The following is a 27,609-nucleotide window of genomic DNA, read 5'->3' as shown; positions in this document are numbered from 1 at the left end:
TTGCATCACCAGCCCTTTTCACCTGGGGCTTTAAACAGCTCTGGACTAGAGCATTTCTCCGAGAAACCTCAGCCTCTCCTGTCAGGCATCAGGCATGGGGAAACCCCCTCCCACTTTATGGAGGGGACACTGAAACCTGGGGGGAAGGAGGGGCCTGGCAGGTGCCTCCGAGCACATCAGAGATGCTCTGCGCCCTCGGCCCGGGGGGATGTCCTTGTGCCCGGCTGGTTTACACTGCAGCCAGGAGACATCCTCCCCGGCCCAGGACGGCTGCCAGACAAGATCGCTGCACTGTGCCCCTTTCGCCAGCATTGCCCGTGGGTGTTTGACACTCCTACCACAGTTCCTGCTGCCTCAGGCTTTTTTCAGTGCAGTAATAGACAAGCCCTGCCCTTGCTAGCTGTAGGGCTTTTATTTTGTTAGGGCTTCACAGAAGTCAGTGATTCATTTGAATAAAGCCAATCGGGAGGAAGCTCAGGCCCCAAGTTGAGGGTGCCCTGGTACTCACTGCACAGAAGTGCTAGTGCTCACAGCAGAGTACTAGCTCAGCAGATATAGGCATGGCTTCCAGTACAGTATTTCAGGGATTTCTCTTTTGGGGGTTCTTTTTTTGGTAGCTCAGGCACTTATTTTACCATATCAGCACAGCACATGACAAGGCCATGAACACATGGCTTTAAAATGATTTTGTGTTCAAATAGCAGCTTAATGATGTCGCAGGTAGTGTACACACCACTTGCTTTTGTGTTCAGTTTTGCTTCTGCTGAGTTGGCAAAAGCATAAGCATGCTTATGTTGTTTTGAACTGGAGACACCTTTCTGTTATTCGAGAGGAAAAGACACTTCCCCTTCCTGACACCCATCACACCTTTACCACTGAGCAAATCGCGGAGCATTCACACTGTGTAATATTTGTATTAGAGTTGAGCCTCACTCTGAGAACATTCCACACGGGAAGCACTTTGGTCCTCAGAGCTAGAAGGAATGAACCATATAAGGTCTCAGGCATCTCTGCTGGAGTCCAAGCTCCTTGAGAGGAGGGCAGGTGTGAGCCATGCCTTGGGCTCTCCAGCAGTGCCTGGCACATCACAGGCACTCCAGGAATATGTGTTAAGTGAACAAATAAGCGGTGTCATGGGTGAAGGATAGAGCAGTCAATTTAGGCCGGGGGAGAGAGAGTATGGTGCCAATATAATAAGGGCAAGCAGAGAAAAAAAAACTCTCCTACTTGGATCATAAAATAATCTCACTGGGGCAGAGAAGCACCACTTGACCCAGGCAGGAATTTGGCAGGGGCTTGAGGAGGGCTGAACAGAGAAGCTGGCATAGCATGTTAACAGGAGGTGAGACTGTGAGTCAGCCTCCTGAGCAGGACAGTTGGAGGAGAGTCTGATGAGCATTCCAAGATGAGTGTAAGTTTCTAGGGAAGGGAGAGTTGGAGAGATTGGGCCCCGAACCAAATTCTCCTGCCTGCTCAGGTGCTGTGTAAGACCTGCTGGGGTGTTTGGAGGTAGAACTTCTCTACTGGCCTCATGAACACCCAGAACTGGTGTTTCATGACTGGAGAGCTCATCAACCCAGCACAGAATTCTCTCCAGACAATGAAGTAAAGAACCCGCCTGCCAATGCAGGAGACACAGGTTCCATCCCTTCGTGGGGAAGATCCCCTGGAGAAGGAAATGGCAACCCACTCCAGTATTCTTGTCTGGAGAATCCCATGGACAGAGAAGCCTGGCAAACTACAGTCCATGGGGTCACAAGAGTCAGATATGACTTAGCAACTAAACAAAAACAACCTATAATAGAAGGTCGCCACTATTTCTGCCAGGACAGAGCCAGTCACTCACAGAGCAACTTTTGATGTGGCCTGTTGTTTCCCACCACTCCTAGATGCCTGAATGCTTGCACATGAAAGCAGCAGCTTCCCACTTGCTGGGAGAGCCTCCTGGCATGGCCCTTCCGATCCTACTAAACAGGGCACATGGGTGGGAAGAGTGAGGACAGGAGGCAGAAGGGGGCTGGTGTGGGAAGGCGTGGAGGCTGATCTCAGTGCGCACCAGCAGCCTCTGTGGAAGGGTCTCAGTGACACGGGCAGCGTCTATGTGGACCATGAGATGGTGAGCTGTCAGTGTGCAAGAGAAGTCCTTGGGATCATTTGTGCCTCCCTTTCTGTCCTCCACCCCCACCGCATACACTTCATCCTTCTTCAGTGGATGCACACTTGTGAAACAGGAGGTGTTCAGAGATGTAAAGCGGAAACATACTGCTTCGATACAGAATTTTTCATTTCATTTTATATGTCATATGAGGGAGAAGAAAATTTGCTGACTGACCTGGGATGCTATTCCAGTCAAAGCTCTCCTTTCAGTTCTTCTAACTCGCTCACTAAGGCCTTGTGTGTGTTTTACTAACCTTTCCTACCATGCCTTTAGGTGAACAGGAACAAAAGCCCCTCAGGGGTTGCTATTTGCTATCCCATGCTGGCTGTGAAGGTTCAAAGAAAGAAGAGTCTGCACCTTTGCCCTCTGATTGTGCCCCAGGCCTCCTGGCCTCCTGCGAATTCTTATGGGGAGATGCGGAAAGAGTGTGGGAATGTGTTTGCACAATCTTATGATATCTAGTCTTGGTGTACCCTAGGTATTCATTCTTCTCAGATACTACACACCTGCTCAGACTTGAGTAAAACATCCGTGGTGCTGTCAACCTGATTCCTTGACTCTGAAATGATTTTTGTATTTCCAATACCAATCTGTGTGTTATGAATTTCTGATTTCTCCAATAGCATATGGCACTATATAAATTTGTATTAATAAATGACAGTCTGTGTTTTATTTGCTGTGTTCATCTTACTAGATTCTTCATCTCACCAACATAAGATAGTGCCATGGAGATGGCAAAATCATTCTAAAATTTAAGGCAGATTTTTTTTGCAGAAAATCCCTCTGAAGGGGTTGAATCTGAGACATTCACTATTTGGGCTAAGGTCAAGAATAAATTTCCTATCCTTGTTTTATCATAGTTCTTCTTTTGCCATCCATTGAAACCCTAGGAAAAGAAGAAGAATTAAAATTTCCATGTGCAAAAGATGATCAATGATACTGTATTTATCATCATCAAACCTCAGGACACTTGAAATAGTGTGAAAATTACTATGTCCTTTTATGCAGGCATAAAGTTTATTTTAATATTTATTTTTATTTATTTGGCTCTACCAGGTCTTTGTTGTGGCATGTGGGATCTTTAGTTGTGGCATGTGGGATCTAACCAGTTCCCCAACCAGGGATCAAACCCAGGCCCTCTGCATTGGGAGTGTGGAGTCTCAGCAACTGGCCCACCAAAGAAGTCTCTGGGCACAAAGATCTGTGTCCATAACTCACCCTGTAACTGACCAAAGCTCCAAATAAGAATTTATTGGTGCAGGAAAAATGGCAGAGTCAGAATGAAACTGAGGCCAGGCATTCTGCAAGCCTGTCCTCCCTGAGAAACCAATGACAGTGATCACCAAGGCTCTGTTGGCACATTCTGATAGCACATTTGCAAACCCAGCAAGACTTGAGAAAGATTTTTCATGAAATCCAGGGAAAAGATGCCACAACTGAACCTAGGGTTTCCTTTTCCCTAGATGTTGCCATGGGCTTTGTGTAAACTTAACTTCCTCAGAATTTCCTATGATTGTCCTCTGCCTAAAAGCAGGCCCTCAGCCCCAGAGTGCATTTCTCTTGGGCCCATGAAGAAGCTGATTCAGGAACCAATCTATGAATTGCTAAGACTGGCTATCAAAATGCTTCCTGAGACCTGAAATTTCATGAAAACTTGGAGGAAAGTGGCAGAAAATGAGTTCTCATTTAGATTTTGCGATATTTCAGACTAGGATTTTGAAGAAACATAATGAGAGCAGGTAAGGGAGACTATAGAGAACATCCTACTAGATTCAACCCCATGAAATTGCTAATTTTGTAAGTAAAAATAGTCCAGGATCAGTAGTTTCCACCTCTCAACCTTGTATTTAGATGCCACAGTGTGTACTAAGGATGCTATCCCAAGTTTCTCTGACGGTCTAGTGGTTAAGAATCCATCTGCCAATGCAGTGGACACCAGTTCAGTCTCTGGTCCGGAAGATCCTACATCTGTAGGGCAACTAAGCCTGTAAGCCACAACTACTCAGCCCACGTGCTTCAACTGCTGAAGCCCAAGCCCCCTACAGCCTGTGCCCCGCAACAAGAGAAGCCACTGCAGTGAGAAGCCCGTGTAACACAATTAGAGAGTAGCTCCAGTTTGCCTCGATGAGAGAGAGGCCATGTGCAGCAGTGAGGACACAGCGAAGCCAAAACTAAATAAGTATATTTTTTAAAAGTTTCTATCCCCAAATGAGCCTGTGATAGCTCTAACCAGGAGCACACTGCGACTAGCTATTGGCCCAGGTAAAATCCTAGGGACAATGTCAATATCATATTGGGCACACAGGTGGCACTAGTGGTAAAGAACCCGCCTGCCAATGAAGAGACTCAGGAGACATGGGTTCAATCCTTGGGTTGGGAAGATCCCCTGGAGGAGGGCATGGAAACCGACTCCAGTATTCATGCCTGAAGAATCTCATGGACAGAGGAGCCTGGCGAGCTATAGTCCATGGAGTGGCAAAGAGTTGGACACAACTGAAGCAATTTGACACACACGCATGCCAGTCAAGATCAATGATTTCTTCACCTTCTCTACCTCATTCAGTCCTGGTTATGACCCTGTAAAATAGTTGAAGATTACTGTCCTAGACAATTTTCTCTGAGTGTTCCATATGAATCCCAGAATTTCAAGTATTTGCACAAACTGATATTGCTTAAATATGGTCCAAATCTGCTATACCTCTGATTTAATGCTTGTCCCCCAAAATCCAGCCACTTGATTGATACAAGAAAATAGCCCCAGGATGCAACTCTCTCTTTAAAAAACACAAAAAGCTAGAAGAATTTTATCCCCATGGTCATTTTAATTTAAGGCTGGCAGGCTACAGTCCTTGGGGTCACAAAGAGTTGGACACAGCTGAGCACATGCACAGCAACAAACCCCAAGACCAGCAAGTTAGGAAAGTTTATTAGAATCCAGGCTTTGGGAGAGTTTCGGTAAATTGTTAAATAAAATTTTAAAAAAAGTTTCACGATGTCTCCCTTAATAAACATTCCAACTAAATTAGGAATGTGTCCAAAATGAACCAGCGCTCGATACTAGTAACTCACAGAAGTCCTTGTGCTGCTTACTTTGTTTGCCTTCACACCAGTTCTCTGCCCCAATTCCTATGCCAGGAAACTGGCTTCCCGAAATTGCTCCTCCAAGGCTTTCTTGAGCCCTTGGCCTCTACGCTCCCCCCAGTGCTTTGCCATGGTTGTGGCCAAGCTTGCATCCCTGCTAGGCCATAGGTCCTGTCAGGCAGCTCTCTCCCATTTGATTATAATTTCCTATGATTTTCTAACATAACTTTGCACTAAAATGTTATTTGTCTCTCAAATTGTTGTTTTTAGCAAAAAGAAAAGGGGACATAGGAAAGTCAGCTTATAAAACCACAGCGTTCAATGCATTCAGAATGGTAGAAGTTTCATCAAACAGTCTTTTCTGGGGTTTTTTTTTTTTTTGGATGACGGTAAACATGGTTTCTGGGATCCTAACATATATCATTCTTATCATTTTACCATCTAAAATTTACTTCTGAGAAAATCCATCCTTTGAGGGAAAAGCATTAATTTTATAAATACACTGCAGCATGATTCTAGTTTAAATGGTGGTAACTGGGCAATTGTCACAACTAGAAAACCTCAAAAAACAAAGTGCATTTTGTTTTCAAGTTGCCATCCTAAAACCAAAGAGGCTAAACCCTGAACCTGGAGCAATTAAAATAAATCCTACATGTAAACACCACGTGTTTCTCGTATCCTTCTGGGTAGAAATCCAACTTTATTACTTCCTGGTTGTGTGGGACACAACTGGTAGAAGTTACTGAATCCTTCTGAGCCTGTCTCTGAATTTGCAAAATAGAGGTAATCACACCTAATTTAAGCTCTTCTGTAGACATGAAATAAGGCAATATATGCCAAGTGCATTTCTCAATGTCGTATAAATTATGGGCTCTCAATACATATCCTCCTGTTGCTCCCATAATAATCCCAGAATGTTCCAGGATGAGTTGGGACTTGATAATCTATTGTAGCAGTCCCTGGATGGGAGTCAGAAATTAGAACAGAAGGCTATTCTATCTTGGCAGAAAATTCAATGTGTTAGATTTGGAAGTCCAGTGGTTCCAGGGCACTGACTTGACAAGCAACACCACCTCTCTGCTTTCTCTATTGAAGCTCCTCTTCCATTAAAGGAAGGACGTCCTCTTAAACAGGCTTCCCTGGTGGCTCAGCAATAAAGGATCCGCCTGCAGAGCAGGAGATGCAGGAGACCTGGGTTCCATCCCTGGGTGGGGAAGATCCCCTGGAGAAGGGCATGGCAACCCACTCCAGTATTCTTGCCTGGAGAATCCCATGGGCAGAGAAGCCTGGCGGGCTACAGCCCATGGGGTTGCAAAGAGTAGGACGCGACTGAGCCAATAACACACTTTCATCCAAACCAAAGGTTCAGAATCTGCACCTGTCAAAGCATAGTATAATGGCTTTGCAATAGCCCAAAGTTTGGTTTCTATATGTGACAAAATCCCACCATTCTAGGAAAACCTTGGAGTTGTCAGAGGCTTTTTGGTCTGTGCTCTAGATTTAATAATTTGTTAGTTTTTCTAATTTTTAAAGAACCCATCACTTGGCCACCAATAAATTATAAAAAGACCTCTTATAAGCCTAACACAAACAAACAAACACACAATAGAACAGCCTAGGAAGATCAAATAGAAATTTTACATCTCAAAGATGCATAGAAACATAAGTTTCCCTCTAGGAAGTTTTTGTTTAAAGTTACCAAGCCAGTTTCTTTTTTTTTTAAGTCACCTTAATTACATATACAATAAAAAGAGCTCCCTCAAAAAAAAGATTTTTATGTGTGTGTGAGCACCTTTAATTTCCAATTAAGTAAATACTTGTCATAAGTATAGGTTGACCAGTAATCTAGGATTTTTCCTAGGGGACTCAGATGAAACTTTGGAGGAAGTACTTCCCATTCTAGCTCAAGCAGTTAGGGTCAGATGTCTGTGCTCACAAACCAAAGTAAACAAACCAAACCAAACCTTGATAGTAGGAAGTCGCTAAAAACAAAACAAAAGGCAAAGAGACGCCCAGAAATCCAAAAACCAAATGGCAAGAATGCCCCAAACATGACTTTTGAGTCCCACTAAGCCTGTGGCGTATGTCCAAAGCAGCACATTACAAATGGGGACCCCCTTCTATACGGAGACACCCCCAAACTGGAACTGCATCAGTTCCTCAAATGGAAAACGTCAAGAGGTGCACACCAAGGGACTTATCTAAATGCTAGTGAGTGTCTCCATATACCAGACACCCCATTTCGGATCCTCCAATATCCAGTGTTTCTGGGATCGAAAGTTCAGACTGGCACGAAAGAGAGAAGAAAAGTGCCTTCAGCCTTGGCAGCTGAAAGGGTAACTTCTCTCCTTTTCTCCATCACAGTCCCAGAGTTCCACAGCTAAGTTGGCGGGCAGGTTGGTGTGATCCCAGCACCGCTCTGTGAAAGGAGTCCCTGGTGTTCCCATAGCCAAAGGGCCCTGTGGGGCCATCTGCCCACCACCAAATGCCAGACAAGTCCCCCAAATTGTTGCCAACCAAAAGCTTGGTTTTTTCTGCCCACTGAAGTCAATTAAAAAAAATATGGAGACAGAGTTTAGAGGTAATAGAAAAGTGGCTTTATTTCTCAGCCCGCAGAGAGGGCTGCCCCCCACCCCCAACCCCACCATGAGGAGTCTAAGGGATGATAGCTCACAGTCAGGAGTCAGCGATGAGGAACAAAGGTCTTGTCAGAAACACTCACAGGCCGGCATCAGTAACCCAGCAATTGAGCCTGGTAGTTTGACGGCTCTGAGTCCTTCTTTCTGATACTTAACTACAAGAGGAAGGAAGTGTTGCAAGGGTAAGCAAAGGATAATACGTGCAAAATTTGGCTCCTGCATAGTTAGGGGGCAGAAAAGCAAGCTAAGTTGCAGACAGGCAGAGTTAGGAGCAATTAAAGTAAAAAAGAAGAAGAAGAAGAAGAAAAAAAAAAAAAAAAAAACCCAAAACTAAGGATGTTCAGGCCTGCTCACTGTTCTCTTTTATCTTTTTTGGTCTCAGGAAAGGGAAAGAAAAACTCATTCCTCTTTTCCTTTTCACTGCAACGTGGGGACTGTCTCATCTTTGAATCCACAAGGCCTGGAACAAAACATGCATTGCAAAAAATCTGGGAAAAAAAAAAACCTTAATGTGACAGAGAAGTGAAAATGGAAGACCGGTTTCACTATGAGGATGAGCAGGGAGGGTGGGAAAGTTTAGAGATTGCCCCCACACTCCATCGGGGAAGTCTAAGACGCACGTGAGGGGAACTGCAGTCCAGGGGACCTGGGGCGCGGCTTCCCTTTTCCGGCCGCCGGTGGCGAGCAGGTGGAGCCGGGAGGAGGCGGAGGGGCGGGAGGAAGGGGTGCGGTCCCGGGGCCGGCCGCAGGGCGGGAGGGAGCGCGGAGCAGCGGCTCCCGGGGCGCACTCGCTCGCTGGCCGCTCTTCCGCACGCCGGCTCCCGGGGCGGCTCCCTAGGTAAGTTCAGCCTCCCCACGCCTAGCCGCAATCCTCTCCCGCTGCCTTCGCTGCCCTGCGGCCCGAATTCCCGGGTGAGCGTCCGCCGGTGCCCGGCGAGCGCAGCGCCGGGCTGGCACCCACGGCGCGGACCGACCCGGCTGCAGGGTGCAGGGTCCCAGAGGGCTGGGCCGGCGTGGAGTCCACGGCCCCGGTTTCAGAAAACCCAGGCAGCAAAAGTGGCAGCCCCGAGAGGGTCACCCGGTCCTGCTCAGGGCGGGGCGCACGCTGACCAGCTTTCCATCACAGCGAGCGGGGCGGGGATGCAGTTGGCCATCTTGGTCTCCCCAACTCTGAAGGTCTTGGGAACAGAAAAAGAACGGGGAGTTAGAATGGCCCTTGCGGTGCCTGGTGTGTCTGGACTAGTTCTGAGCTCGGTTCTGAGGACTTGGAAACCCACCCATCCTTGTGAGCTAGTCTTCCTCTTCACGTAGGCAATTAATTTTATTTCACCTGACTTTTTTAGGAGTTGACAGTGTATTTAGATATTGGGCCTTAGGATCCCCGGAAGTTTGCTTTTCCTTCCAAAGACTCACCTTTTTCTTTGATTACAATAGTCTGATTCACTGGACGTGAATCAGTTCCCTGGCATTTGAGTCAACAGGGGATCTGAGTCCTTGATTGCAACTGACCATATATAGGAAATTGTGGTTTCCCACCGCCCCCCACCCGGGTCAAGAAGGTTCAGGGTCGCTGGAGGCCACTTTGGCTGCTGATAAGAAGGTTGTTATCTACATCTATGACTTTATTTCGGTTTTGTTAAGTAAGTTCATTTGGGAGGAAGGAGGGGGAGAGATAAATTAGATTGGAATCACCCTATACATACTACTATATATTAAAAAAAAAAAATAGATAACTGATAAGGACATGTATAGCACAGAGAACTCTACTTAGTACTGTGCAATGGCCTGTGTGGGAATAGGAAAAGAGTGGATATATGTATAATCGACTCACTTTGCTTTATACATGAAACTAACACAACACAGTGAATCAACTATACTCAAATAATAAAAATTTTAAAAAAAGACAGTTGTAATATGGCAGGCTAAATTCTTATCAAGGATTTGTGTTTTACGTAGACAGACTTTGCCCTTTGGAGTAGCTACTTTCACAACTTTTAAAAAATCAACTTCATGAAAATCGTAACTCATAAAAACATTGCGCCACTTGCTCTCATGAAGGCAGAAAACTTCAGACTGATAAGAAAACGAATTGAAAGATGTGAAGAAAACCAGAGGGCTTCCCTGATAGTTCAGTTGGTAAAGAATCTGCCTGCAACGCAGGAGACCCCAGTTTGATTCCTGGGTTCCGAAGATCCCCTAGAGAAGGGATAGGCTATCCACTCCAGTATTCTTGGGCTTCCCTTGAGGCTCAGCTGGTAAAGAATCTGCCTGCAATGCAGGAGACCTGGGTTCGATCCCTGGATTGGGAAGATCCCCTGGAGAAGGGAAAGGCTACCCACTCCAGTATTCTGGCCTGGAGAATTCCGTGGACTGTATAGTCCATGGGGTCGCACAGAGTCAGATAGGACTAAGTGACTTTCACTTTCATTTTCAAAGAAGACCAAAGCCAGAGCCTCATTCCCAGAGGCCTATGGTTCTATAGAGACATTTGTTTAAATATAGGCACCAAGGAGGAAGTAAAGGAATTGATGTGAACACTCTAACCTCTTTCAGAAAACGGTATTTTTAAAGTTCTGTTGTTGGTTCTTTTAGACTCCACTGTGGAGTAATTCTTCACTTCTTAAACCTGTGATAAATGTTCATGATTTACAAATTATACTGCATCAACACATATTGGGGCTTCCCAGGTGGCTCAGCAGGTAAAGAATTTGCTTACAGTGCAGGAGATGTGGGTTCGATCCCTGGGTCAGGAAGATTCTTTGGAGGAGGGCATGGCAACCCACTCCAGTATTCTTGCCTGGAGAATCCCACGGACTATAGTCCATAGCGTCACGAAGATTCATACACGACTGAAACCTCTGAGCACGTAAGCATGTATTGAGCATTAGCTCTGACAGTGTATTGACTGGGCACTTAGGTAAGTAAGAAACTTGGGGTTAAACACATATCTTTGGAGTGTAACTGCCTAGGTTCAGTAGGGGGGGCCACTCAGTCCTTGTGTGGCTGGAATGTAGCCTCCGTGGGTTTCGCAGCTGAACTCTGGCTGACGGAACCTGCCCATGTGGAACCCCTGCATTCCGGGATGGGACTGTACCGTGCTCTTGTGTATAAGGGATTTAAGCACCCTCAGATTTTGTTAAATGCTGGATGAGGTTGGGGAGAGGGCCTGGGACCATGGATATGAAGGGACTCTGGGACCATGGATGTGGAGGGACCAACTGTACCTTTCTATGCCTCAGCTTCCTCATTTGCAACTTGGAGATAATATAAATGATACCTGGCTCCCCTGGATTATTGTGAGGCTTGTATTGAATCATTTTTTCATTCCATAGCATTTTTTAGTACTTTCTGTGCCCCAGTGAACAGACATGAGTGAAATCTGTAGCCTTGACCATATAGTGTTTTTGTATTATCTGCAACATAGTAGAAACTCAAAACATTTGCTCACATTATTAACACATATAATTTCATTTAATGCCAGCAGTAGCCCTAGTACTCTTGCCTGGAAAATCCCATGGACGGAGGAGCCTGGTGGGCTGCAGTCCATGGGGTCGCTAAGAGTCGGACATGACTGAGTGACTTCACTTTCACTTTTCACTTTCATGGATTGGAGAAGGAAATGGCAACCCACTGCAGTGTTCTTCCCTGGAGAATCCCAGGGACGGGGAGCCTGGTGGGCTGCCGTCTTTGGGGTCGCACAGAGTCGGACACGACTGAAGCGACTTAGCAGCAGCAGCAGCCATCCTCTCCCCCTTATTACAAATGAGGAAACTGAGCCTCAAAGAGATTGTGTCTAGCTTTAAGGGGCAAAACCAGAACTAATGACATTTTGAATCCACTGTATATTTAGAGGGATGTAGCGTTAGCTCTCATAACTGAGAGTCAACTGCCCTTCCATCAGTGATTCTGAGAATATTGAGTCTAAATGTTTCCAGGGACTAATAGTGTCATTTCCTGTTGAACTTTACTGTGGGCTATCACTGAATATTTAGAATATTTTGTTCCTGGGAAGAGTGAGAGCAACTTTTATTTCTAAGTCAACCCTAGATATTTGCCAGCATGTTTGAACAATGTCTACATATGACAGTGTGACTGGATTCCCAGTCAGGACTCTGTCAAAGAAATACCCCTTCATAACTACAGGCTCTACCAAGATATGGACCTTTCTCAAAAAGCAAGCATGTTTGTTTATAAAAGGCTATGTAGACTTGGAGCCTTGTAAAATGTAAATGGAGACTTCAGAAACACAAGGATTCAAACTGAAGCCAGTTAAAAATTGGAGAAGAAGGGACAAGGTTTTTTTGTTCCCTATGATGTTGGGAGGCTACCCTGGTGGCTCAGATGGTAAAGAGTCTGCCTGCAGTGCAGGAGAACCCTGGGTTGGGAAAAGCCCCTGGAAGAGGAAATGGCAACCCACTCCAGTGTTCTTGCCTGGAGAATCCCATGGACAGAGGAGCCTGGTGGGCTACAGTCCATGGGGTCACAAAAGAGTTGGACACGTCTGAACAGAAACAGACACACACAGGTCTATCACAGTTCCTTGTAGCTGCTGCTAAGTCGCTTCAGTCATGTCTAACCCTCTGCGACCCCATAGACGGCAGCCCACCAGGTTCCGCCGTCCCTGGGATTCTTCAGGCAAGAACACTGGAGTGGGTTGCCGTTTCCCTTGTAGCTAGTTATCAGCAAACATTTGTTTAGCAAATGGAGTACTTGATATTAGAGACAAGTCTTCTTCCTGAGATGATTTCTCTTTGAATATTGGCTTCTGTTTTCTGAGTTTGAGTCTAAGGGTTAGACTGAGATTATTGTGCTCTGAATTCCAAGTTTATACCATTCAGTGCTTTATTTTTCTTTTAATAGGTTAGTGTGATCTCAACTCAAGAGAAAGGTGGGATATCATGGCATCCATCTGGGTAAGTAAAAATCAAGCCTTTGTAACAGTAACTTATCTGAATCAAATCAAAATATAGAAGATCAAAATGTTAAGAAAAAGTTTGAAATTCGATAAAAAGTTCCTGTGAAAAATTAACATGCCCTCAAAGCTAGAGGACTTCTAAAAATAAGAAAATATTAAAAGGTATTGTAAAGGTACTTAGTTAAAATAATTTGTACTGACACCAAAATAGGGAGGTCAATAACAGAATAAATTAAGTGATTTGGGAATTTATTATAAGAAAAGACATTTTTTATCAGAGAGGAGAAGGCTTATGTTAACAAATGATGTTATGAAAATGTCTAGCTATTTGAAGAAAAGGGTAAATCTGTATTCCATCTCTCCTCTTTCATGAAACAATTTCATGGATAATTTCATGGATAAAATATTGAAATGAAAGAGACAAAATATGGGTAAATTTAAAAAATAATCTTGGAGTGGGAAAAGCAGTTACAACCATAATATAAACCAAAAGCCTAAAAGAAAAATATCGATCTATTTAACTACATACAAATTTATAATTTATGACAGCAAGCAATACTATTAGTGGAGTCAGAAGGGAACCCACAAGGGAAAAGCATTTGCAACACATTTGACAAAAGATTCATTTCGTTAACATAAAAATAGCTTGAGTAAATCAATACGAAAAGAGAACTTGATGAAAAGGCTTTTGTGGGACATGAATAGGATATGAAAAGAATTACAAACAACATACAAAACAAATATACAAAAAGATGCTATACCTCACTGAGAAATAAGGAAATGTAAATAACACAATGAGAAATCATTTCTATTTAAGTATTGGTAGACGTGAAAAAAAGGTACGAAGACCAGGGTTGCAGAGGATGTGGGCTGAGAGGCTCTCTCATATTCTGCTTATGGAGGAGTAAACTTGGCGCTCTTTGGGGATCGTATTTTGGCAGTATCTATCAGTGTCTAAATGCACACCCCCTGTAACCCAGTAATTCCACTTCTAGGTATTTATCATACAGATAATACTTGCATAAGGTTGGAAAAATATAGGCTGATGGACATTCATTTGTACTAGTGAAAATACGCAGACAGCTTGAGTGGCCATCTGTGGGGTATGATATTATTTGGTTGTAACTTGTAGCCATTTTTATGTCATCACTTAAAAATGAGAAAAAGTGGGTCAGCTGTCTCTATACTGATATCAGAAAGTGTCCACATATATATTAATAAATAAAAAATCAAGTTACAAAATAGTATGGACAGAGTGATTCTGTTTTAGAGGAAAAAAAAGGAAAAAATATATACATAAAGACTATTTTGAATGCATCACCTTCTGTGCTCTGATCTTTTTTAATGATGAAAATGCATCATATTTTACAAGTGGGGGGCAGAGAGGCTTCAAGGGTAACTGCAAGGGAGACGTGAGCAGGCCTTGGTACACTCAGTGTTGGTAGGAGATGTATCATCATGAGGCTTTGCTTGGTACCACACGATTCCCCATCGCTGGTCCGTACGCTGATCTTCTGCTTTCCAGATCTGAAATTCCTGTTGCTATTATGGCACTCTAGAGCTTCCTTGGTGGCTCAGACAGTAAAGAATCTGCCCACAATGCAGGAGACCCCAGTTCGATCCCTGGGTGGGGAAGATCCCCTGGAGCAGGAAAGGGCAACCCAGTAACTTTGCCTGGAGGATGCTATGGACAGAGGAGCCTGGTGGGCCATGGGGTCTCAGAATCAGACACAACTGAGCTACTAACAACACTTCTTTATGGCTATCTAGTCGTGCTAATTACTTCAGTCATGTCCGACTCTGTGCAATCCTTTGGACAGTAGCCTGCCAGGCTCCTCAGTCCATGGGATTATCCAGGTTTCTGCCAAAACTCATACAGCCCTAAACTCAGTGTCATTTGATTATAATTTTCTAATATAAATCAGAAATAATCACTTGAACTCAAATCATGTCTTAATTTTAAATTTGCCCATTATTGTCATCAGTTCCGTGTGTGTGTGTGTGTGGTTAGTCACTCAGTCGGGTGCAACTCTTAGCGATTCCAAGGACTGTAGGCCACCAAGCAGGCTACAGTCATCAGTGGTATACTGATAAATATTTCACGCCCAGCTTTGAAGTCACCACTGGGCTCCTCTGTTCATGGGATTCTCCAGGCAAGAATAGTGGAGTAGGTTGCCATGCCCTCCTCCAGGAGATCTTCCCAACCTAGGGATCAAACCCACGTCTCTTATATCTACCTGCATTGCCAGGTGGGTTCTTTCTAGTAGAGTCTGATGCAAAAAACATTTCATCTCTCCAAAAAATTAGTCTCCGTCTAGCCCTTGTCCATTGGTTTATTGACATTAGTGATTTAGTTGGTCTGGCCCTCCAGCTGACACACCTTCAAAGGCATGGCACGTTTTCTGAAGGTCTGGGAGAGACCCAGGTGAGTATGAGAGAGGGTGTATTCATTTCCTATTGCTTCCATAAGCAGTCACCACACATTTAGTAGCTTAAAACAACACCCCTTTACTACCACACAGTTATGTACATTAGAGCCGAAAATGGGTCTCATGGCACTAAGATCAAGGACTCTGCAGGGCTGCCTTCCTTTCTGGAGACTTTGGGAAGAATCCACCTTTGGGCTTATTTATATACATGTATGCTCAGTTGTGTTTGACTCTTTGTGACCCCATAGACTGTAGCCCACCAGGCTCCTCTGTCCGTGGAATGTTCCAGGCAAGGGAAGTGGAAACCCACTGGAGTGGGTTGCCATTTCCTCCTCCAGGATATCATCCCGACCTGGGGATCAAACCTGAGTCTCTTGAATCTCCTGCACTGGCAGGCAAATTCTTTACCACTGCTCCACCTGGGTCGTTGGCAAAATTCAGTTCCTTGCAGTTATGAGACTGAATTCCTTGCTGGCTGTCAGCAGGAGCTGTCCTTATCTCCTGGAGGCCACTGCGAGTCCTTGGGCGTGACCTTCTACATCTTAGAGCAGCTATAGTGCGTGGAATCCGTTTCGTGCTTGCATTCTCTCTAGCTTGCCCTTCTGGGGCCACACCTGGATAATCCAGGATAATTTCTCCATTTTGATTTTTTTTTTTTTTTTAATTTGTACTTTTTGGCTGTGTGAGTGGCATGTGAGATCTTAGTTCCCCGACCAGAGATGGAACCCCTCTCCCCAGCAGGGGAAGCTCGGAGTCCTAACTACTGGACCACCAGGAAAGTCCCTAATTTCTCTGTTTTAAGGTCTGGAACCTTAATTACATTTGCAAACTTCCTTTAGTCATGTAACATTACATTTGCAGGGTCCAGGGATTACTGTGTGGACATTCTATTTGGGAGCCATGGTTCTGCCTACCACAAGGGAATGGGAGGGTTGGCCATCCTGTGACAGGAAGGAAGGGAAGGGAACAAAAAAGGGAAACTGTGCTGTGGGTGGGGGAGCTGAGGGGTTCAAGTGAAGAAAGAGGTTCTAGCCTGAGAGGGGCTCCCACTGCCTCGCTTTCTCTTTCCTATTTTCCTCCTCTCTCACAAAACTAGCATTTATGAATGAGATGTATGAGAGCAAATATTTAAGAACAACTCAGGGCTACTATGGAAAACAGTCTGATGGTTCCTCAAAAAATTAAAAATAGAACTACCAGGACTTCGCTGGTGTCCAGTGGTTGGGGCTCCCCACTCCCCTGGTGACTCAGACAGTAAAGAATCTGCCTGCAATGCAAGAGACCCAGGTTCGATTCCTGGATTGGAAAGATCCCTTGGAGAAGGGAATGGCAACCCACTCCAGTGTTCTTGCCTGGAGAATTCCATGGACAGAGGATCCTGGTGGGCTACAGTCCATGGGGTCACAGAGAGTTGGACACAGTTGAGCAACTAATACTTTCACTTTCACTGCCAGGGCGGGTCTGGGTTTGATCCCCAGTCAGGGAACTAGGATCCTGCATCTCACAAGGTGCCGCCAATAAATAAATAATAATAAATAAAATTTAAAAAAATAGAACTACCAGATGATCCAGCAATCCCATTTCTGGGTAAATATCCAAAGAATTGGAAGCAGGATCTTCAAGAGATATTTACACACTTAAGGTTCATAGGAACATTATTCACAATAACTAAAAGCTGGAAGCAATCCCAGTGTTCATCAATGGATGAATGGATAAACAAGGTGTGGCATATGCATATAGTGGAATATTATTCAGCTTCTAAAAGGAAGAAAATTTTGATATATGCTACAACATAGATGAACCCTTGGGACATTATGCTAAGAGAAGTAAGCCAGTAATAAGAAGGCAAAATACTATATGATTGATTCCATTTATAATGAGATATCTGAAGTAGTCAAATTAACTCATGAAAGCAGAAAATAGAATTGTGGTTGCCAAGGTCTGGGGAGAGGGAGAACAAAAGATTTGTTGCCTGATGGAGATCGAGTTTTAGTTCCGTACAATGAAGAAGTTAAATTCTGGAGATCTGTTTCACAGACAGTAATGCGGATATTCTCACCACTACTGAACTGTACACTTAAAAATGTTTAATGTGGTAAATTTTATGTTATGCTTTTTTAAAACCACAATTTTAAAAAAGATCTCAGATTTCTGTAAATACTCTTATCACCAAGTTTTTTCTGTTCTCTTTTCCCTCTTACACACAAAAGCACATATACACCCAAACACAAATGAGCAATGAGCCTGTGTTTTCCTACAAAACTGTTGATTGTTTGTGGTTACCAGAGTGTGGTTAATTTATTGGAGTGATAAGATCAAGAGGGCAGATTTCGGTTGCAATTTCAGTACATTATCATTGAAGATGAAAGATTAGCTGGTTTCTTAAGACTGTATATTCTATCTAGGAGTGTTGCAACCCTCCCATTGTTTCAGATGTTGCTTTACTATTTCCTTTCTTTAGAATTCTTGAATATGGTAACCCCACTTTTCAAAAGTTTACACTGCATCACTTTGCTTTTATGACAGACCTACGCTAGTACAGGCACACATTGGCCATATTGCAGGTTGGTTCCAGACCAACCTGGAACCGCAATAAAGCGAATATCATAAGAAAGCAAGTCACATGAATTTTTTGGTTTCCCAGTGCATATTAGATTTTGGAAACCATGAAACTCCTAGTAGAAAACATTGATAGAATAGTCTGTGATATAAATCTGTAGCAATATCTTCTGTGTCTGTCTCCTAAAGCAAAGGAAATAAAAACAGAAATAAACAAATGGGACCTAATTAGATTTAGGCCTTTACACAGCAAAGGAAACCATTGATGACATGAAAAGGCAACCTACTGAAATGGGAGAAAATATTTGCTAATGAGGTGACCAATAAGGAGTTAGTTTTCAAAATACATCAACAGATATAACTCGACATCAATATAGCAAACAGCCCAATTAAAAAGTATGCGTGTGTGCATGTGTATGCTCTGTCATGACCAACTCTTTGCGACGCCATGGACTGTAGCTCGCCAGGCTCCTCTGTCCATGAGCCAAATAGACATCTTTTTAAAGAAGACATGGAGATAGCCAGGAGGCACATGAAAAGATGCTCAACATCATTAGTCGTGAGAGAAATGCATATTAAAACTACAACGAGATATCATCTCATACCTGTCAGAATGGTTGTCATCAAACAGAATACAAATAACAAATATTGGTGAGGATGTGGACAAAAGGGAACCCTTGTACACTGTTGGTAGGAATGTAAATTGATGCCACCCATGTGGAAAACAGTAGGTAGGTGTCTCATAAAACTAAAAATGGAACTACCATATGACCCAGCAATTCTCCTCCCGAGTATATATCTGAAGAAAACAAAAACACTAATTTGAAAATATACATGTATCCCAATGTTCATAGAAGCATTATTTATAACTTCCAAGATACAGAAACAATCTAAGCCATCAACAGAAGAATGGATAAGGAAGATGTGGTGTACATAGACAGACAGACAAGGAAATACTACTAAGCCATAAAAAAAGAATGAAATGATGCCATTTTCGGCAACATGGATGGTATGTTAGAGGGCACAGCACACCCTCCATTGGAGGGCATTGTGCTGAGTGAAATAAGTCACACAGAGAAAGACGTAATGTTTATATGTGGAATCTAAAAAACAAAACAAACTAGCGAATATAAAAAAAAGAGAAGCAGACTCATAGAGAACAAACTAGTGCTTACCAGTGATGGGAGTGGAGACAATATAAGGGTGGGGGAGTAAGAGGTACAAACTATTAGGTATAAAATAAGCTACTAGGCCTGGAGAAGGGAAAGGCCACCCACTGCGGTATTCTGGCCTGGAGAATTCCATGGACTGTGTAGTTCATGGGGACACAAAGAATCGACACGACTGAGCGACTTTCACTTCACTTCACAAGCTAGCAGGTATAAAATAAGCTGTAAGGATATACTGTACCACGTGGAGAATATAGCCAGAAAAAACAAAACCTACACTATATTGTAGCCTATTGTGTACAATAGCATTGTCTAAAGAAGGAATGTATATACCTTAATTTGAAAATGCTTTATTGCTAAAAATATGCTAATCATTTGACGCCTTCAGAGAGTCAGAATGTTTTTGCAAAAATAGCACCAATGATCACTGAGCACAGACCACCGTAACAAATATAGCAATGATGAAAAAGTTTAAAATATTGCTAAAATTACCAAAAGTGATGCAGAGACATTGAGTGAGCAAATGAGACTGGAAAAAGTGGTGCCAATGTACTTGTTTGATGCAGGATTGTCACAAACCTTTAATTTGTAAAAAAAAAAAAAAAAAACACACTATCTGTGAAACACAGTGAATTGCAATAAAGATGTGGTATGATTGTACCTGTTTTTGCGACTGAAGGAAATCTGAGGAGGATTTTTGCTTTTATGCTGTCACTACGTTAATGTGTTGTTTGTTGTTCAGTCACTAAGTCGTGTCCAACTCTTTGTGAACCCGTGGACTGCAGTATCCAGGCTCCTCTGTTCTCCACTATCTCCCAGAGTTTGCTCAGATTCACGTCCATTGAGTCAGTGATGCTATCTAACCTTCTCATCCTCCTCTTTTTGCCTTCAATCATTCCCAGCATCAAGGTCTTTCCCAGTGAGTCAGCTCTTTGCATTGGGTGCAAAGTATTGGAGCTTCAGCTTCAGCATCAGTCATTCCAATGAATATTGAGGACTGATTTCTTTTAGAATTGACTGATTTGATCTCCTTGCAGTCCAAGGGACTCTTCAAGAGTCTTCTCCAGCCCCACAATTGGAAAGTATCAATTCTTTGGTGCTCAGCCTTCTTTATGGTCCAGCTCTTACATCTGTACATAACTACTGGCTAAACCATAGCTTTGTAAAGATCTTTGTCAGCAAAATGATGTCTCGCTTTTTAATATGCTGTGTAGGTTTGTCATAGCTTTCTTTCCAAGGAGAAAAGCCTTTTTAATTTCATGGCTGCATATTTAATGTAGGTTTTTCTTAAAACAGAAGTGGTTTAAAGTGAACTTTCCAAAAATCTGGGGAGACCCTTGGCTTTACACCATTTTGGCTTATGGAAGGTTTCATTAGGATGCTCTACACTGAGTTAACAAGGGAAACTCATGTACCTCTGTTCAGGCTTGGCTTCTGCTACTTCACCCCGGATGAGAGGACCTGGTATCATATCGGTTTGTACTCTTTGAATTCAAGATCTCTTGTCCTATGTTGCCTTTACATTTATAGCAAGCACTCAGGCAATCCACAAATTAGAATGTCTTGGAGCATTTTTATTAAGATGCCATAGCAGTATTTTTCCTATATATGCCTCTATAGGGCTGGGTTTCTCCTGAGAATACTCTGAGCTCTTTGCTCCTTGGTCAATTTCTAACTTTCTTTTACAGAACATTGATGAATGCAGGTCACTTTGTTTGAACTCTCAAATTAGTGTTTTTATCATGCTACTAAAATTTTTCTACATTAGCTCATAATGACTATAATCATCATGAGCTCTTGTTACATCTGAACTTGCTATACACTCTCCCTTCCCCATTCCAAACTCTAGTTTGCAAAATAAGGAAGAGGAATATAGGGCAGCTCTGAAACCAAGGTACAGAAGAAATTTTATAAAAATGTAACTTCCGTTAAATATGAAGAAGTTCATCCAAAGGGTGTATGCATGTGTGCTAAGTCACTTCAGTCATATCCGACTCTGTGAGACCCTACGGACTGTAGCCTGCCAGGCTCTTCTGTCCATGGGATTCTCCACACTAAAATAGGTGTGATCAGAGAGCATCTATTTGGGGAAAATCCACTGGTTTCAGATGGCTCAGAGATAATCATTCCGATTGGCAGGAGGATGCTATCAACTTGTAATAAATCAGGTCCAGGAAACAGGCAGAATCTTCTTCACTAGAACAGCTGCAGGGATATCAATTATCAATGAATATGTTTTTAGAAAAAAATTACTGTACCAAAATGATAATGATTAAATCTACTGAGTACTCACTACATGCCAAGTTCAGGCTTCACATGAACTGATCTAATGCTTTCAAAGCTTAGAGGATATAGGTACTGTTATACTCTTTTTACAGATGAGGAAACAGACATAGCAAGAGACGGCATAATCTGCTCAAGGTCATATTCAAGAGTTTGCCTTTTAACCACTTAGTCATGAAAAGGAGACCTGGGGTCATGGCTGGACACTCTACAGCAGAGCCCATTGTACTAGGTACTTACGGCTTTCATTGTGTAACTACCGTTTGGATGAGCCAGGTGGCGCTAGTGGTAAAGAACCCACCTGCCTATGCAGGAGACCGAAGAGATGCAGGTTTGATCCCTGGGTGGGGAAGATCCCCTGCAGGAGGGCACGGCAACCCACTTCAGTATTCTTGCCTGGAGAATCCCATGGACAGAGGAGCCTGGCGAGCTACAGTCCGTGAAATCACAAAGAGTCAGACATGGCTAAGCAGACACACCACAGGTTTAAGAGCTGTGTTCTGACTTCAGACAGGAGCTGCAAGTCTCAGAACCACCTGCGGTTCTGACCCAGCGGCTACACATTAGAGGGTGTCCCTGACCCTGTTCAGTAATTCTCTAGAACACCTCACAGAATTCACTGAAAGTGTCGTATTTTGGACTGCAGTTTTCTTTATAATACATACACATAGAGCAAAGTCTGGGAGGGCCCTGGATGCAGAGCTTCCTCACCTCTCCCCGTGGAGTCCGGGCGCCTCACCTTCCCTGCACATCGGTGGGTTCACCAGCCGGGAAGCGCCTCTGACCCTTGACGCGCAGAGCTTTCACTGGACTTTGATCGCATAGCCACGACCGATTAAATCAGTGGCCACAACTGAACTTCCTCTCCAGTCCCCTTCTCCCCCCAAAGTGCCAGCCTTCTAATCACATGACCAGGCTGATGTTTCAGTATCTTGGGGCCTGCCTTGAGTCACCTCAGTAGCACAACAAAGACACTCTCATCACTCAGAAAACCCCAATGGAGTTTTCAATGTTTATTAATTAATTTATGTTTTGGCTGCGCTGGGCCTTCGTTGCTGCATGCGACTTTATCTGGTTGTGGCGAGCATGGGCCGCTCTTTATTGCAGTGCAATGCAGGTTTCTCACTGCAGTGGCTTCTCTTGTTGCAGAGCACAGGCTCTAGGGCACACAGGTTTCCGTAGTTGTAGCACATGAGTTTGGTTGCCCCTCGGCATGTGGAATCTTCCCGGAACTGGGATCAAACCCTGGTTCCCTGCATTGGCAGGGTAGATTCCCAACCTCGACTACCAGGAAAGTCCCCCAATGGTTTCTGAAGCTCTGTGGCTGGAATCCAGGCCAAACATCAGTTATATCTTTATCAAAACATATATATATATATATATATATACATCAAGGATGAGTAAAGTGTCTAAAGCATCATATTCCTGTAAACACATTCCTGCCATTTTTATGGAAATGGTTAAGCTGATCAGAAGCTCTGATTGGGAGTCATATCTTTAATCACAGATAAGACTGGAAGAAGTGAGTTAATGATTTATAATAGCCCCAGATTGGCAGGCAGAGTCACTCAAAACATGGGGTCCATGGAGAAGAAATTCAAAAAGGAATGCTTGATGGTGCAAAGGTTGGAGAAGTTTTATCTAAAGTGGAAACTTGCTGGTAGGAGAAGCTAACCCACCCTATGTATCCATAGTGAGTTAGAGAGCACAACTTCCCTTCCCACCCCACCCTTCCTGTCTTTCCTGGGAACAAGATTGTTGCAGTTTGACATAGGAAGATACAACGTTCCCAGTGTGTAACTCATAGGAAGGACAATAATGGTAGAGCTCCCAGGAAAGGTACAGGGTTCTAGTGTGGAGGGAATTTGGGGAAGGCAATGCCTCAAATTCTACCCCATGGATAACATCAGCCCTGGGCATTTAGACATTTTTGGTCCTGGGTACAAAGGATTCATGGGCTTCCCCAATGGCTCCATGGTAAAGAATCTGCCTGCCATGCAGAGGACACAGGAGACACCAGTTCAATCCCTGGATCAGGAAGATCCCCTGGAGGAGGAAATGGCAACCTGCTCCAGTATTCTTGCCAGGAAAATCCCATGGACAGAGGAGCCTGGCAGGCTATAGTCCATGTGGTCCCAAAGAGTCAGACACGACTGGGCACACACGCACACACTCACAAAGGATTCGTGAGAGCCCCATCCACTTTCATATTTCTTGCTTTGGTGGGGACTTCCAACTAGACCTTTCCTTCCCGTGTGTTTGCTCTTCCTGACCCTGCAAATTGAAACCTGGTGGAAGGGGAACACCTGTGTTACGTACACGTGTATGTGCTGAATTTCTTCTCTGGTATCCCTATTGTTTACTTCATCTCAGGGCTGGATGATCTAGCTTTCTAACTGTTTTTATGGAAATGGACTTCTCATATGTCAAGCAGTACAGTCATCCTGCCTGACTAGGTACTTTCAACCTGACTGTGACTTTCTGTCTGATGTATGTATCAAACCATGTTTCCCGAAACTTCTTTAGGTAAATATTGACACTCAGGCAGTTACACAGATGGTCTTCTGCAGGTAGTTAATGAAAAACAGGTTAGACATGGATTTCAAATCAAAACATTTAGAGCTTTGTTTTAGGACAAAGCCTGCAAAGAAATACTGTATTATCTGAGTGAGAAGGGAGAGGCTTCTTGGGAATAAATGGAATGAACTTTAAAGGGCTCTCCTTTGCCACTCCCTGACCCAAGCTCAACCACCAAGGAGGGAGGGTCCCTCTTTTATATTTTATCATGATAAAAAGTGTAATTTGCCAGTCTAACATGTAGCCATTGAAGAAGCTGTTAAATCAGAGGTAAAGAGGCAATGAACAAGTTTTATACTGAGAGCAAGGAATGTGAAGGGGAGAAGGGGAGATGTGATTCTCTTGAATGTGTTTTTTGGCAGATGCAAAGCAGTTAGAAAACATAAGTATTAAGCAATAAGATTAATAATAGACGTCTCACATGAATGAAGAAAATAAGTCAAAATGGCAGAAAATTCTCAAGTCTGCCCCTTCCTCCATTCTCAGATCTTTGCTCCCTTCATTTTCAACTATTTGTGTTTGATTAAATGCCTCACCTAGATCCTGGAGCTAAATAAGAGTAGTCACAGCCCCATGTGAACAGGATTTGCAAAAGGTGAAGAGTGCATTTGTCAGATTTTTGAGATATGGCGTGGAGCTCTGAAAACTCTGGTAGAAAGCATTTTGTACTCAAAGGGCATGACAGCCCACTCCAGTATTCTTGCCTGGAGAATTCCCTGGACAGAAGAGCCTGATGGGCTACAAGTCCATGGGATCTCAAAGAGTGTGACACTACTGAGAGACTAACACTTTCACTTTCATTTACTCATGCAACAGATATTTACTAAGCATCTACTGTGTGCCAGATACTCTTTTAACCTCTGCAGAGACAGCAGGGAACAAGAAATAAAAAAGCCATGGAGCTTGCATGCCTTTGACTTTTTTTTAATGATTTTTTGTTTTATTAACCAGCCAGCGTTTTTAAGCCTTTTATGTCCCCTGTGTCTTATTTATTTATTTATTTTTGGCTGGGCTGGATCTTCATTGCTAAGCACGGGCTTTCTCTAGCTGTGGCGAGTGGGGGCTACGCTCTAATTGCGGTGCATGGGCTTCTCACTGTGGTGGCTTCTCCTGCTGTGAAGACGGACGGCAGGAGGCCTGGGCTCAGTACTTGCGGCACACAGGCATAGTTGCTCCGGGGCGTGTGGGATCTTCCCAGACCAAGGGTCAAACTTGTGTCTCCTGCATTAGCAGGTGAATTCTTTACCACTGGACCATAAGAGAAGTCTGCCTCTGATTTTATTATGGAAGACAGCTAGTAAATAGAAAATAAATGTATAGTGTATAAGGTCAGTTTTAACTACTCTGGAGAAGAGCAGAGGTGGAGAAGGAGAGTGATGGGGTACATTATTTTCTGCTCAGGTATGTGAGCAGAAGGCAACATGGAGTGAGAGAGTGAACTGGGAGGATATTTGGGGGAAGAGCATCCAGGCAGAGGGAATAGCAGGTGTAAAGCTCTGAGGTGGAAGAGCAATAAGAAAACGCCCATGAAGTGACAAGGAGATTTGGGGGAGCATAGATGTTCTCTTTTTTATTAATTCAGGGGCCTTCATGGGCCATGAAGACTCCCAGTAGCCCCAACATGAACTGTTGGAGTTGCCATTGTCTATGTTTACTTTATCCCCAGTGGCTCAGCGGTAAAGAATTTGCCTGCAATGCAGTAGGAGCAGGCAGGAGATGAAAATTTGATCCCTTGGGTCAGGAAGATGCTCTGGAGAAGAAAATGGCAACCCACTCCAGTATTGCCTGGAAAATCCCAATCCATGGGGTTGCAAAAGAGTTAGACACAACTGAGCAACTAAACAACAACAAAGGTTTAGTTTGCATTAGGAAACATTAAAACGTCTGTTGCAACTTGTTGTTGGCAATGTCACTTTCCAAACATACTCGTACAAAACTCATAAAATAATGCACTTTAACATCATATCATGTGGGCATTAATGGCCTTAGCCATCAGTGTAAGAAATCTTCCCAGAATGTTACGAGCAGTAAACATCTCTGATCTTAGTCCCAGAGATTCCCATTCCCATAGAAGTGAAGTGGGAGGTGAGTGGGTGTCACCACTATACCCCCAGTTCTGCCAAGCCAGGACTTACTTACTTCTGCAGCCAAGGACTTACTTAAAAGATGTAGATGGTGCCAGATTTCTCATTGCAGTGAGTCAAGTTCCCTGTATATTTCAGAGTTACAGTGACAGTCCCTTAGGTGGAGGCATCTAACCACCCTTAGGTGGTTAGATATGCACAGAGCTGAGGATGTGACCAGAAGAGGCTTCAACTCTTTGTGGTCCTTGACCAAGAAGAAAATTTGGTTGTGAAGTCTTAGCTAAGTTAAGCTCCTGATTTTGATGGTGGTCTAAAAAGTTAATCCTCAGACACTGGGGATAGAAGACTCAAAAGAAGATGATTACAACTTATGTATAAGCTGTCACAAACAAATGATGAAAATGATGCTGAGAAAGAAGTTTGTGTTGATGCAGTCTTTTCAGGGGTGCAACGGTTCAAGTTCAATCCAGACAGCTGGGTTTGCTGCCTTTGACAGAGAAATGCTGAGTGCCTGGAGAGACAGGAAGGAAGATACAGTAGAATCACTGGAAACATCCCAGATGCACCAGGCATGAAAGACCTGGAATAGATTATGGTGCCTAAAGAGGTCACTTACGTAGTCCTGACATCTTCCAAATCTCCCAGGATATGGTGATCACTTTGATTTCTGGGGTATCAATATTTGAAGGAAGCAACTTCATCAGGCAGCCAATTGTCTAGGGTAGACCTCGGAGAAAGCCCACACATTGGGATGTCACTGTTTTGCTTCTGTTGGGAAGGAAATGGTAGCCCACTCCAGTACTCTTGCTTGGAGGAGCCTGGTAGGCTACAGTCCATGGGGTCGCAAAGAGTTGGACACGACTGAGTGACTTCACTTCACTTCACTTCACTAACAGATAGATGGGGAAACCATGGAAACAGTGACAGACTTTATTTTCTTGGGTTCCAAAATCACTGCAGATGGTGACTGCAGCCACGAAATTAAAAGATGCTTGCTTCTTGGAAGAAAAGCTACGACAAACCTAGACAGCATATTAAAAAGCAGAGACATTACTTTGCCAACAAAGGTCCATATAGTCAAAGCTGTGGCTTTTCTAGTAGTCATGTATGGATGTGAGAGTTGGACCATACTGAAGGCTGAACTCCAAAGAATTGATGCTTTCGAACTGTGGTGTTGGAGAAGACTCTTGAGAGTCCCTTGGACTACAAAGAGATCAGACCAGTCAATCCTAAAGGAAATCAATCCTGAATATTCATTAGAAGGACTGATGCTGAAGCTGAAGCTCCAATCCTTTGGCCACCTGATGCAAAGAGCCGACTCATTAGAAAGGCCCTGATGCTGGGAAAGATTGAAGATAGGAGGAGAAGGGGGCGGCAGAGGATGGATGGTTGGATGGCATCACTGACTCAGTGGACATGAGTTTGAGCAAGCTCCAGGAGATGATGGAGGACTGGGAAGCCTGGCGTGCTGCAGTCCACGGGGTCACGAAGATTCAGACATGACTGAGCGACTAACACAAATCGCTTGTTTGTCCCCATCTTCCCAAATTTCTGAATCACATTTGTCTTTCTTCTACAGATAACAAAACCTTGCTTTGTTATCACATTCCAATGCTCTGTCTCTGGGACTCCCCCGATGAAATCAGAGCAAGAAAAGCTGGCATGTATGGGTATTTTCTCCTTCGAGTGATCACAGGAAGGAATGCAAACTCTTC

At 43.7% G+C, this 27,609-nt stretch overlaps 1 protein-coding gene across 1 annotated transcript in view; it reads left to right on the top strand.

Moving 5' to 3' along the window:
• The first annotated feature begins 8,587 nt into the window (after positions 1 to 8,587).
• ANXA3 (annexin A3) overlaps positions 8,588 to 27,609 on the top strand; it is a 68,147-nt gene continuing 49,125 nt past the window's right edge. The window contains exons 1-2 of the mRNA XM_061145731.1: positions 8,588 to 8,716; positions 12,739 to 12,791. Coding sequence (XP_061001714.1) covers positions 12,777 to 12,791 — 15 coding nt within the window. The 5' untranslated portion in view covers positions 8,588 to 8,716; positions 12,739 to 12,776. The remainder of the gene's footprint in view (positions 8,717 to 12,738; positions 12,792 to 27,609) is intronic.

The sequence above is a fragment of the Dama dama genome, chromosome 6 (genome assembly GCF_033118175.1).
Source record: "Dama dama isolate Ldn47 chromosome 6, ASM3311817v1, whole genome shotgun sequence".
NCBI lineage: Eukaryota > Metazoa > Chordata > Mammalia > Artiodactyla > Cervidae > Dama > Dama dama.
The sequence above is the reverse complement of the archived record's forward strand: the minus strand, read 5'-3'. Positions and strand labels throughout refer to the sequence as shown.